Source organism: Amblyraja radiata, chromosome 15, assembly GCF_010909765.2.
Source record: "Amblyraja radiata isolate CabotCenter1 chromosome 15, sAmbRad1.1.pri, whole genome shotgun sequence".
Lineage (NCBI taxonomy): Eukaryota > Metazoa > Chordata > Chondrichthyes > Rajiformes > Rajidae > Amblyraja > Amblyraja radiata.
This window is the reverse complement of record NC_045970.1, coordinates 29,625,872-29,637,693: the sequence shown is the minus strand read 5'-3', so window position 1 is coordinate 29,637,693 and position 11,822 is coordinate 29,625,872. Positions and strand designations below refer to the sequence as shown.

At 40.4% G+C, this 11,822-nt stretch overlaps 1 protein-coding gene across 1 annotated transcript; it reads left to right on the top strand.

Annotated features, from left to right (window-relative positions):
• Window positions 1-317: 317 nt before the first annotated feature.
• LOC116981149 lies at window positions 318-9,935 on the top strand. Its single transcript, XM_033033947.1, has 2 exons — window positions 318-484; window positions 7,998-9,935. The coding sequence occupies exons 1-2, from the start codon at window positions 374-376 to the stop codon at window positions 9,045-9,047; spliced, it is 1,161 nt and encodes a 386-aa protein (XP_032889838.1). The 5' UTR covers window positions 318-373; the 3' UTR covers window positions 9,048-9,935.
• Window positions 9,936-11,822: the final 1,887 nt, after the last annotated feature.

The window sequence follows — 11,822 nt, the reverse complement described above, 5'->3', positions numbered from 1 at the left end:
AGGAGGAGCTGCTGGGATATCATTCAACCATCTATCACATTGTTAAAGCAATTTTGTTTGAAATGTAACATAGTGAACACTCTGAGTCCACTATCTGCATTGCTACTTGAGAAGGCAATCTCCTTCTCTATCAAATAAAATAATTGTTATCTTGACCTGATACTTGTGTTCCTGAAAGCATCATTGGTATTGGGGGAAGAGGGCAGAGAAAGGTGAACTAGTCTTTGACAATGGCTTACAATTCCCATTACCTATGAAACCCAATGTGAAATTACTGATTATATATATATATATATCTTTTTTATTTTCAGTGAACGAGTATAAAGTTTCAATAAGAAGTACAGATGCTTCTGAGAGATGTGACCTGAAAGGAATGTATCTTCTCAAGGCAGAAAAAGATGCACTGATTTTAAAAAGTATCAGTCCTGAACAACTGGTATGCGAGTGGCCTTATAAGTATCTAAGGAGATTTGGTGGTGACAAGGTACCTTTTAATTATTTTTAAATTGTAAGTGCATACTAAAATAGAATAATTATGTGCATTGTAATGCAAGCTATTATCAAATTCAGTGGTACTCATTCAAAACATTAAAAAAATGCTGGAAACGTTCATCAGATTAGGATGTATTACTGGCCTGTGTTTCAAACATATGCTGCTTTTGGTTCAGATTTCCTGTATTTGCAATGTATTTGATTTTCAATAAGACTCAAATCCCATCCCAAATACAACTATCTAGGCTGATACTCTAGCACAGAATATAGCAGAGGATAATATCTTACAGATGATACATTGAATCAATTCTCTCGGATAGGTGTAAAAGATCCTGTGGCGCTTTTCTTAAAAGAACAAGAGAGTTACATCTGACGCATCGATAAATATATATTCATCGATTAGTAATACTTTATAGATTACCTCGTCATTATATTACAATGCCCTCCGTAATGATTGGGACAAAGACCCATCATTTATTTATTTGCCTCTGTATTCCACAATTTGAGATTTGTAATAGAAAAAATCACATGTGGTTAAAGTGCACATTGTCAGATTTTAATAAAGATCGGGTGATTGACTTGGCCATTCAAGAATTGACCATTTTGTAGCTTTGAAAAACGCCTTTGTTGCTTTAGCAGTATGTTTGGGATCATAGTCTTGCTGTAAAATGAACAGCCGGCCAATGAGTTTTGAGGCATTTGGTTGAACTTGAGCGGATAGGATGTATCTATGCACATCGGAATTCATAATGCTACTACCATCAGCAGTTGTATCATCAATGAAGATAAGTGAGACAGTACCTTCAGCAGCCATACATACCTGGGCCATAACACCCCCACCACCGTGTTTCACAGATGAGGTGGTATGCTTTGGATCTTGGGCAGTTCCTTCTATCCTCCATACTTTGCTCTTGCCATCACTCTGATATAAGTTAATCTTCATCTCATCTGTCCACAAGACCTTTTTCCAGAACTGTGGTTGCTCTTTTAAGTACTTCTTGGCAAACTGTAACCTGGCCATTATCTTATTTTTGTGGCTAACCAGTGGTTTGCATCTTGCAGGGTAGCCTCTGTATTTATGTTCATGAAGTCTTCTGTGGACAGTGGTCATTGACAAATCCACATCTGACTCCTGAAGTGTTTCTGATCTGTCGGACAGGTGTTTGGGGATTTTTCTTTATTATAGAGAGAATTCTTTAGTCATCAGCTGTGGAAGTCTTTCTTGGTCTGCCAGACCTTTTGCGATTAGTAAGCTCACCAGTGCTCTCTTTCTTCTTAATGATGTCCCAAACATTTGATTTTGGTAAGCCTAAAGTTTGGCTGATGTCTCTAACAGTTTTATTCTTGTTTCTCAGTCTCATAATGGCTTCTTTAACTTTCATTGGCACAACTTTTGTCCTCATGTTGATAAACAGCAATAAAAGTTTCCAAATGTGATGGAAAGACTGGAGGAAAGACTAGGTGCTGAGAGCTCTCATATACATGCATTAAGGAAGCAATTATTACGCACCTGGGCAATTACAAACACCAGTGAAAAAATGTGTCCCAAACATTCTGGTGCTCTGAAATGGGGAAACAATGTATAAACACTGCTGTAATTTATACATGGTGAAACCAAAATGTATAAAAATGGCCTTTATTAAAATCTGACAATGTGCACTTTAACCACATGCAATTTTTTCTATTACAAATCTCAAATTCTGGAGTGCAGAGGCAAATAAATTTGGTCTATCTGGCATAAACCAGCTTCTGCAGTCCCTTTTATTACACTTTCTAAACAGTTTGGTGGCTGGAAAGTGCTCTGAGACATTCTGAAATTATGAGATTCACTATATAAATGCACATTTTTCTGGTATTTATTTGGATGGCAGTATTCATTGTCATTTCAATTGGCATGGCAAATTCTATTTTGAGACTCCTTTTAAGAATTAGGGAAATGTTCTGTTGTTTCCCACCAGATAGGGGTTGAGATTAAAGAATGTGATCAAATTCTCAACAATTAATCTTATTCATTCAAAGACAATTAGAGCAGAGAAGTTTCCCAGTAATGGGGTGATATGTTTGCATGTTGGGTTCCAAGAGCAAGAGAGGAGGCTGTGAAATGAGGCCTGCTAGTGTGAGAGGGGTGAATCAGGAAGATAAATGGCCTATGTAGAGTTACGATGACAGGCAGCAAACATGCACAATGCCAACAGGAAGAACATGTTTTCATCCTTCATGCCTGCTGAAAGAAATCATCATGTCCCACATGTGCAAAAGTTAACTGTTTGAGGACATGTTTGCCTTGAGAGTGGCAACTAGTGCCAGCACATTTGAGTGGAATCAAACCTGGAAATTATCTGCTAGGGTCAATCAAAAAGGTAAAGCACCTACCTGAGTGCGAAGCCACATTGTGAAAAGAAATCTGTAGCCTAATAGCCAGACTTATGTCCCTCCCCAGCTTCGACCTCCAAACTTTCAACCCCCATTTCGCCATCTTATTTGACTCCGCATTCTAGTAGCTGCCATGCATGTCACATGACAACACCATTCTCATTGCATATACACATTCTTTGGACATCCTTTAGGGGTTGTCCCACTGCTGCGACCTAATACGCGAGTTCAGAAGAGTTTGCCCTCGACTCAACCTCGCAGCATGGTCGACACGTGGTCCTAGGAGGTCAGATGAGGTCACTGGAACTCTCCTTCATGCTCGAGGGAAGTTCCTGCATACTCGCGGCCTCAGTTAGGTCGCGGAAATTTTTTCAGCATGTTAAAACATTTTCCACGAGTAAAATTTGGTCGGCATGGTTCTTTTTAACTCGTAGTGCAGTGGAGTGGAGTCGCTATTTAGTTACAGGCAGTCGAGGGCAGCCGTAGGCAATTTCCTTCGCTGACCGGGCATTTTGATTGGCTCATTGGAGTTTTCAGGACCAAGGAAAACCGACCGGTAGGTAAAATGCCCGCTAAACTTTATTATACTTCTTAAAAGTGTCTCCACTCCTTCTCCCCCCCTTCTCTCTCCTTCTCTCCCCTTCTCTCCCCTCCCCCCCACCTCCTCGCGAGTGCCCTTGAGCTTGAAGGTCGAAGACACTCTTCTTAACTCGTGGATTAGGTCGCCACAGTGCGACAGCCCCTTAACATCATCAAAACAACTTTACTCAAAGAAAAACATTCTCTTTTGTTTGGACTGTAATTGTTCAAGAGCATAGCTCACTACAAAATTTCTCTGGTTGCCATTGCTCAAGCCAGATGTGTGTCATTTTTGTGAGGCCACATTTAGGGTATTGTGTTCAGTTTTGATCACCATGTTATAAGAAATATGTTGTCAAGCTGGAAAGGGTGCGGAGAAGATTTTTGAGGATGTTGCCAGGACTCAAGCGATATGGAGCGATATGGAGAGGTTGAGCAGGCTAGGACTCTATTCCATGGAGCACAGGAGGATGAGGGATGATCTTGTAGAAGTGTACAAAATCATGAGAGGAATAGACCGGGTAAACACACAGAATCCTTTGCCCAGAATTGGGGAATCGAGGACCAGAGGACATAGATTTAAGGGGGGGGGGGGGGAAATAAGATTTAATGGAAAACTGAGGGGTAACTTTTTTACACAAAGGGTGATGGGTGTATGGAACAAGCTACTGGAGGAGGTAGTTAGGGCAGGTACTGTCGCAATGTTTAAGAATCATTTAGATAGGTACATGGATAGGATGGGTTTAGAGGGATATGGGCCAAACACAGGCAGGTGGACTAGTGTAGAGGGGTCATGTTGGTCGGCGTGGGCGAGTTAGGCCAAAAGGCCTGTTTCCATGCTGTACAACTCTATGACTCTAAATATAGGATTTGCTGCTTGTTTCCAATATTTAAGCATTGTGCGTGTTTCACGTCTGTTATCTTGGCTCTGAACAGACCAATTGTCTTCCCAAATCACATTTCTCACAGTCGGGCTGTATTTCACAGCAGGACTTCCTCTTGGAACCCAACATGCAAATGTATCGATCCGTGACTTCTCTGCTTAGACTGACTTTGGACAAGAGTTTCATTGATGGGAATTGACCATTCCCATGAGCTTTTAAATGGTGGAAAATAGCAGAACACTTTAAAGAACTGAAAAATACTGCATGTAGAAACATAGAAATTAGGTGCAGGAGTAGGCCATTCGGCCCTTCGAGCCTGCACCGCCATTCAATATGATCATGGCTGATCATCCAACTCAGTATCCCGTACCTGCCTTCTCTCCATACCCTCTGATCCCCTTAGCCACAAGGGCCACATCTAACTCCCTCTTAAATATAGCCAATGAACTGGCCTCGACTACCCTCTGTGGCAGGGAGTTCCAGAGATTCACCACTCTCTGTGTGAAAAAAGTTCTTCTCATCTCGGTTTTAAAGGATTTCCCCCTTATCCTTAAGCTGTGACCCCTTGTCCTGGACTTCCCCAACATCGGGAGCAATCTTCCTGCATCTAGCCTGTCCAACCCCTTAAGAATTTTGTAAGTTTCTATGATCCCCTCTCAATCTCCTAAATTCTAGAGAGTATAAACCAAGTCTATCCAGTCTTTCTTCATAAGACAGTCCTGACATCCCAGGAATCAGTCTGGTGAACCTTCTCTGCACTCCCTCTATGGCAATAATGTCCTTCCTCAGATTTGGAGACCAAAACTGTACGCAATACTCCAGGTGTGGTCTCACCAAGACCCTGTACAACTGCAGTAGAACCTCCCTGCTCCTGTACTCAAACCCTTTTGCTATGAAAGCTAACATACCATTCGCTTTCTTCACTGCCTGCTGCACCTGCATGCCCACTTTCAATGACTGGTGTACCATGACACCCAGGTCTCGCTGCATCTCCCCTTTTCCTAGTCGGCCACCATTTAGATAATAGTCTGCTTTCCTGTTTTTGCCACCAAAATGGATAACCTCACATTTATCCACATTATACTGCATCTGCCAAACATTTGCCCACTCACCCAGCCTATCCAAGTCACCTTGCAGTCTCCTAGCATCCTCCTCACAGCTAACACTGCCCCCCAGCTTAGTGTCATCCGCAAACTTGGAGATATTGCCTTCAATTCCCTCATCCAGATCATTAATATATATTGTAAATAGCTGGGGTCCCAGCACTGAGCCTTGCGGTACCCCACTAGTCACTGCTTGCCATTGTGAAAAGGACCCGTTTACTCCTACTCTTTGCTTCCTGTTTGCCAGCCAGTTCTCTATCCACATCAATACTGAACCCCCAATGCCGTGTGCTTTAAGTTTGTAAACTAATCTCTTATGTGAGACCTTGTCGAAAGCCTTCTGGAAGTCCAGATACACCACATCCACTGTTTCTCCCCTATCCACGCTACTAGTTACATCCTCGAAAAATTCTATAAGATTCGTCAGACATGATTTACCTTTTGTAAATCCATGCTGACTTTGTCCAATGATTTCACCACTTTCCAAATGTGCTGCTATCCCATCTTTAATAACTGACTCTAGCAGTTTCCCCACTACTGATGTTAGACTAACTGGTCTGTAATTCCCCGTTTTCTCTCTCCCTCCCTTCTTAAAAAGTGGGGTTACGTTTGCTACCCGCCAATCCTCAGGAACTACTCCAGAATCTAAAGAGTTTTGAAAGATTATTACTAATGCATCCACTATTTCTGGAGCTACTTCCTTAAGTACTCTGGGATGCAGCCTATCTGGCCCTGGGGATTTATCGGCCTTTAATCCATTCAATTTACCCAACACCACTTCCCGGCTAACCTGGATTTCACTCAATTCCTCCAACTGCTTTGACCCGCGGTCCCCTGCTATTTCCGGCAGATTATTTATGTCTTCCTTAGTGAAGACGGAACCAAAGTAGTTATTCAATTGGTCCGCCATATCCTTGTTCCCCATGATCAACTCACCTGTTTCTGACTGCAAGGGACCTACATTTGTTTTAACTAATCTCTTTCTTTTCACATATCTATAAAAACTTTTGCAGTCAGTTTTTATGTTCCCTGCCAGTTTTCTTTCATAATCTATTTTTCCTTTCCTAATTAAGCCCTTTGTCCTCCTCTGCTGGTCTCTGAATTTCTCCCAGTCCTCCGGTATGCTGCTTTTTCTGGCTAATTTGTACGCATCATCCTTCGCTTTGATACTATCCCTGATTTCCCTTGTTATCCACGGATGCACTACCTTCCCTGATTTATTCTTTTGCCAAACTGGGATGAACAATTTTTGTAGTTCATCTATGCAGTCTTTAAATGTCTTCCATTGCATATCCACCGTCAACCCTTTTAGAATTAATTGCCAGTCAATCTTGGCCAATTCACGTCTCATACCCTCAAAGTTACCTTTCTTTAAGTTCAGAACCATTGTTTCTGAATTAACAATGTCACTCTCCATCCTAATGAAGAACTCAACCATATTATGGTCACTCTTGCCCAAGGGGGCACGTACAACAAGACTGCTAACTAACCCTTCCTCATTACTCAATACCCAGTCTAAAATAGCCTGCTCTCTCGTTGGTTCCTCTACATGTTGATTTAGATAACTATCCCGCATACATTCCAAAAAATCCTCTTCCTCAGCACCCCTGCCAATTTGATTCACCCAATCTATATGTAGATTGAAGTCACCCATTATAACGGTTTTGCCTTTGTCGCACGCATTTCTAATTTCCTGTTTGATACCATCTCCAACTTCACTACTACTGTTAGGTGGCTTGTACACAACACCCACCAGCGTTTTCTGCCCCTTAGTGTTTCGCAGCTCTACCCATACCGATTCCACATCCTGCAAACCAATGTCCTTCCTTTCCATTGCGTTAATCTCCTCTCTAATCAGCAGGTAAACAGACCCTTTGGCCCACCGAGTCCACGCCAACAATGTACCAGTCATTCACGCTGGTTCTATGTTATCCCACTTTCTCATCCACTCCTTAGACATTTGGGGCAATTTACAAAGGCCAATTAACCCACAAACTCCCTCGTCTTTGGGACGTGGGGGGAAACCGGAGCATCCGAAGGAAACCCACATGATCACAGGAGAACGTGCAAATGCCAGAGAGACAACATCTGAGGTTGGGTATGAACCCAGGTCTCTGGCGCTGTGAGGCAGCAGCTCTACCAGCTGCGCTACGCCAAACACTTACCCAAATGTTTAGTATTAATCATAGAATGAAATTTGACATGCCAATTAAATGACATAATATTCAATGAGTAATGTTAACCAATTAAATGCAATTAAAAAACATTTGTATAGTAATGGATGTTGGTTCCATCCCTGGGATGGGCAGTACATGATGCGTCCTTGTTATTGTGGTCATATTCTCAATGGCCATTGGTTTCTTTATTGTCACGTGAACCAGGTACAGTGAAATACATTTTTTGCATACGGATCTGCAAGACTATCCTCGTACAAAAGCACAATCCCCCTCAGTTTGTATACATGGCACAGAACAGCCCACCTAGTCCATTTTACAGTCCCAGCTGTGTGACATTCCATGAACAAATACAACCAACTGCTTATACAGTATACATTTATATTTTTCAGAGAATGTTTTCAATTGAATCTGGAAGGAGGTGCAAATCTGGTCCAGGCCAGTTTGAATTTGAAACCAACCAAGGAAAACAGATTTTCACATCCGTAAATGCTGCTGTAAGTGCTCAAAAGTCCAACAATGAAGAGGAGCGATGCAATTCTGACACCTTAGAAAGCTACAATTTAATTGCCGCGGATTCTGCTACTCACAGGCTATATTCAGATTGTATAAAGGAGCAAACTGCCATAAACAAATCTCGACTATCCAAAAGATTATCTTCTGTGATATCAAATGTTTCCGAAGGAATGCAAAATTTGTATTGTGATACTTTCCCCGATAATCAGACACGTAGTCCACTAAGTAAGTCACCAGTCAGGTTTCAGTACAGTTTCCCATCACCACCTCTACTTGCATTGCATAGTGATGTAACTGCTAAGTTATCAACAGACACGCAAGAAAATAGGAGCACACTATATTCAGAATCAAATCCAGGAGAGATTCACTCGATACTTCCTTTGGAACCACCAAGCAGTAATAAATCCATATCAAGACAAGTAGGAAAGCAGCAAAGTAGCTTTACATCTCGCAGAGGGAATAGCCAACTAAACCAAATCAATGGGCCTTTAGTTCCGTTTCCCAGCCAAGCCCATTCATCCAACAATGAGAATAATTTTGTTGAAAAGAAAATTCCTTCCATTGTAACGACCGAGCATCCTGAAGCTCTTTATGATACGGTGTATAGTGGATCTGATGTACCAAATTCCAAAAATCCACTTTGCCAGATATCATGTAGCAAGAAGAATGAGCACATATATGAAGTTAGTGATGATTGTTTACTTTACGATGAAGCTAAAGAATTGAGCGCAGCATGGAAAACACAAGGCAGGTCGAATGACTTTGGTTATGAATATCCGTACAATCCTTCTGCAGATGACTATGCTGTGCCAAAACAGGCAATTAAAGATGCTCCTCTCAGACCACCTAAAAATGTACCATCTTCAAAGAGAAAAACGCAAAACAATTATTATGTCAATGTGGATTCAATCATTTCTAATAGGTAGATAAGCATTTAAACATAATCTGTTATATATATATTATTTGTATAAATACTGTACAAATGTCAATCAGTGGGTTCTATGTTAAGCAGATTGTAGGCTTGGATTTGTAGAGATGGAATTGTAGGCTTGGATTTCTAAGCAATATTGTACCATAAAACTGACAATATCTTTGGGATATTTTGAGTATGCATTGCATTGTCAGATTTAGCCTCCCACAAAAAACTATCGTCTTTGCAACCATCACCAAATTAGTCAAGAAATATCATTTGAATTGATATGAACAAAAAAAGTAAAACTGTTATTCGGGTATAATACCTTGAAAATTACTGACTTTGTTGCTTGAGGTCTAAGTTTTTAATGGTGTGGTACATCATAATTCCTAAACTTTATATACCTCAAACATAAATTTGAGATATGTGATTTGTAAATCCTTAATAAAAATACGTTTAAAATTATTATTCAACTGTTCAACTTTTTTTCAGTTATGTATGCATTCCAATATTTAATTAATATCTGGTAAAATGTTTAGGAAATCAATTTTGAAGATTGCTTCCAGGGTTACAGTCTGTGAATAATTATTTAATGTAATTGATTCCTCGGCCAGCTTGCTTGATGGGTGCAAAGGATCACCATGAATTGATGCCCAACAATAATTAAAGACCTGTCCATGCATGATCTTTGTGGGTAGCTTCTTTAGGGTCAATGGTTATGTCATTGTTTATTGCTTATGGATCTGTGTAAACTGTATGTGCATTTCTCAATCTCTCTCATCTGTGGCTGTCATCATTGTATTTCATGTTGCTGCTTTGTCTTTTAGAACATCCAATTGGAAATTTCTATATATAATATATGTGACTTTTTTTAAGGCATAAGGTATTTGCAATGCTGAAATCACAGGAAAAATATAGTTTTTTCGAAACAGTTTATATCAAATGAAAATATGTTTTGTACTTTTAAAATTAAATACAAAAAAAATACCCATCATCTATGTTTTTCTATTATTCGTGAGATGTGTCAAGACTGTATAATTGTCGCATGTACCAACAGCGGAATAATATTTTATTTGCAACAGCTTAACAGGCCCATAAACGCTATACTAATCAGAAAATGTTAATAAATTAATAAGGGTAATACTAGTACAAAAAATGAATTCAATAGTGCAGTTGAGGACACAGTCATGGCATTTCTGAAAATAATGGAATTGATATCAGCAATTTTGTTACAATTATATTCAATCAATTATGTTAATCCTGCAACTACACATATGCTCAGTAATTACAGCACAATCACATGTTCACCACTGGACTCCACAGCTGCTTTACCTAAATTCAGGCCTAAGAAACAGTGCTGATATGCATCATCACAAAAACTTTTACCATCACCTTAAAAGGTTTTAAACTAGATTTTTCAAATTATTAATATTACTAGAAGATTATTAAAGTTTTAAAATACAGTCTATTGATTAAATTAAGCAGACAGGCTCTTAAATGGCTTAAGCAGATTATTGGAAGACAATGCACCATGAGCACAAACAGTAGAGAACAATACCCGTACTGGCACCTTTGGAAGACCAGCAAGATGGATTTGATGGCTGCCGGAAGTGAATTTTCTTGCAGTTAGCTGAAATTTTACCACATGCAACCCAGGAAGATGTGTTCAGAGCCTGTCCCACTTTCACGACCTTATTCACGACCTTTTTTACTCGTGGACATTTTTCATCATGCTAGAAAAAACGCCCCGACCTACTTGATGCCAAGAGTACCTACGACTAGCAACACTGCCTGCTAGGACCTACCTACGACCTCGTGACGACCATGCTGCGAGTAGGAATCAAGGGCAAACTCTGCAGAGGTCGTGAAAGTGGGACAGGCCTTTTATCGTTAATATGTTGATGTCCACTTTACAAATCCTAACTGGAGCAGACTGTCGGGGCTAGCAGTTGTGTCCCTAGCATTAAAAAAAATAGCATTGAATAAAATACACAATAGCAATTGGACTCAAAAAATACACAAGGTGCTGGACATGATCAGATTGAAGGAGGGTTCTGACCCGAAACATGGCCCAACCATTTTTGGTATAAACCAGCATCTGCAGTTCTTTGTCTGAAGAAGGGTTTCGGCCCGAAACGTCGCCTATTTCCTTCGCTCCATAGATGCTGCTGCACCCGCTGAGTTTCCCCAGCAATTTTGTGTACCATCTGCAGTTCTTTGTTCCTCCAGAGATGCTGCTTGACCCAATGAATTATTCCAGCACTTTATGTCGTTTTTCGTAAACCAACATTTCCAGTTCCTTGTGTCTACATAATAGCACTTAAAACTTTGTTTGCTGTGAAACCTTCTAAAAAAATATTATTATGAGTCCGTGATGAACTAGGGCTGTTTGTTAATATTAGCTTTATTATAAAGAATGACAAAACAAGATTTAAAATGCTTCCCGAGACTATCTGTTCTTATGGAGCAACCTACCTCTGCAGGCATCTTCTGCTGTGTGAGATCTCGGTTGGCGATCATGTTGCAGACGTGTGACCTGTTCGGATTTTGAACAGTTCCCAGGATCAGAACCCAGAGACGACGTGTACAAAAGCATCTTCTTCAATACTCCCACAGAATCAAGGATCACTTATTTCTGCTCTGATTATGTGGGTTTTGAAACGGTTGATGAGAACTTTGAGGGAACCATGGACTTTTTGACAGATGGACGAGAAGCTTGCTGACAGAGTTTGGAGCAATAATCTGTTATTACTATAAATGAAAATGTTCAGGCTGTTCGCTATAGTCT

Bases quoted from the DNA above. Each gene is read 5' to 3' on its own strand.
- LOC116981149 (XM_033033947.1), top strand. From the start codon at position 374: ATGTATCTTCTCAAGGCAGAAAAAGATGCACTGATTTTAAAAAGTATC. The intron at 485-7,997 runs GTACCTTTTAAT...TATATTTTTCAG, and splicing joins GGAGATTTGGTGGTGACAAG to AGAATGTTTTCAATTGAATC.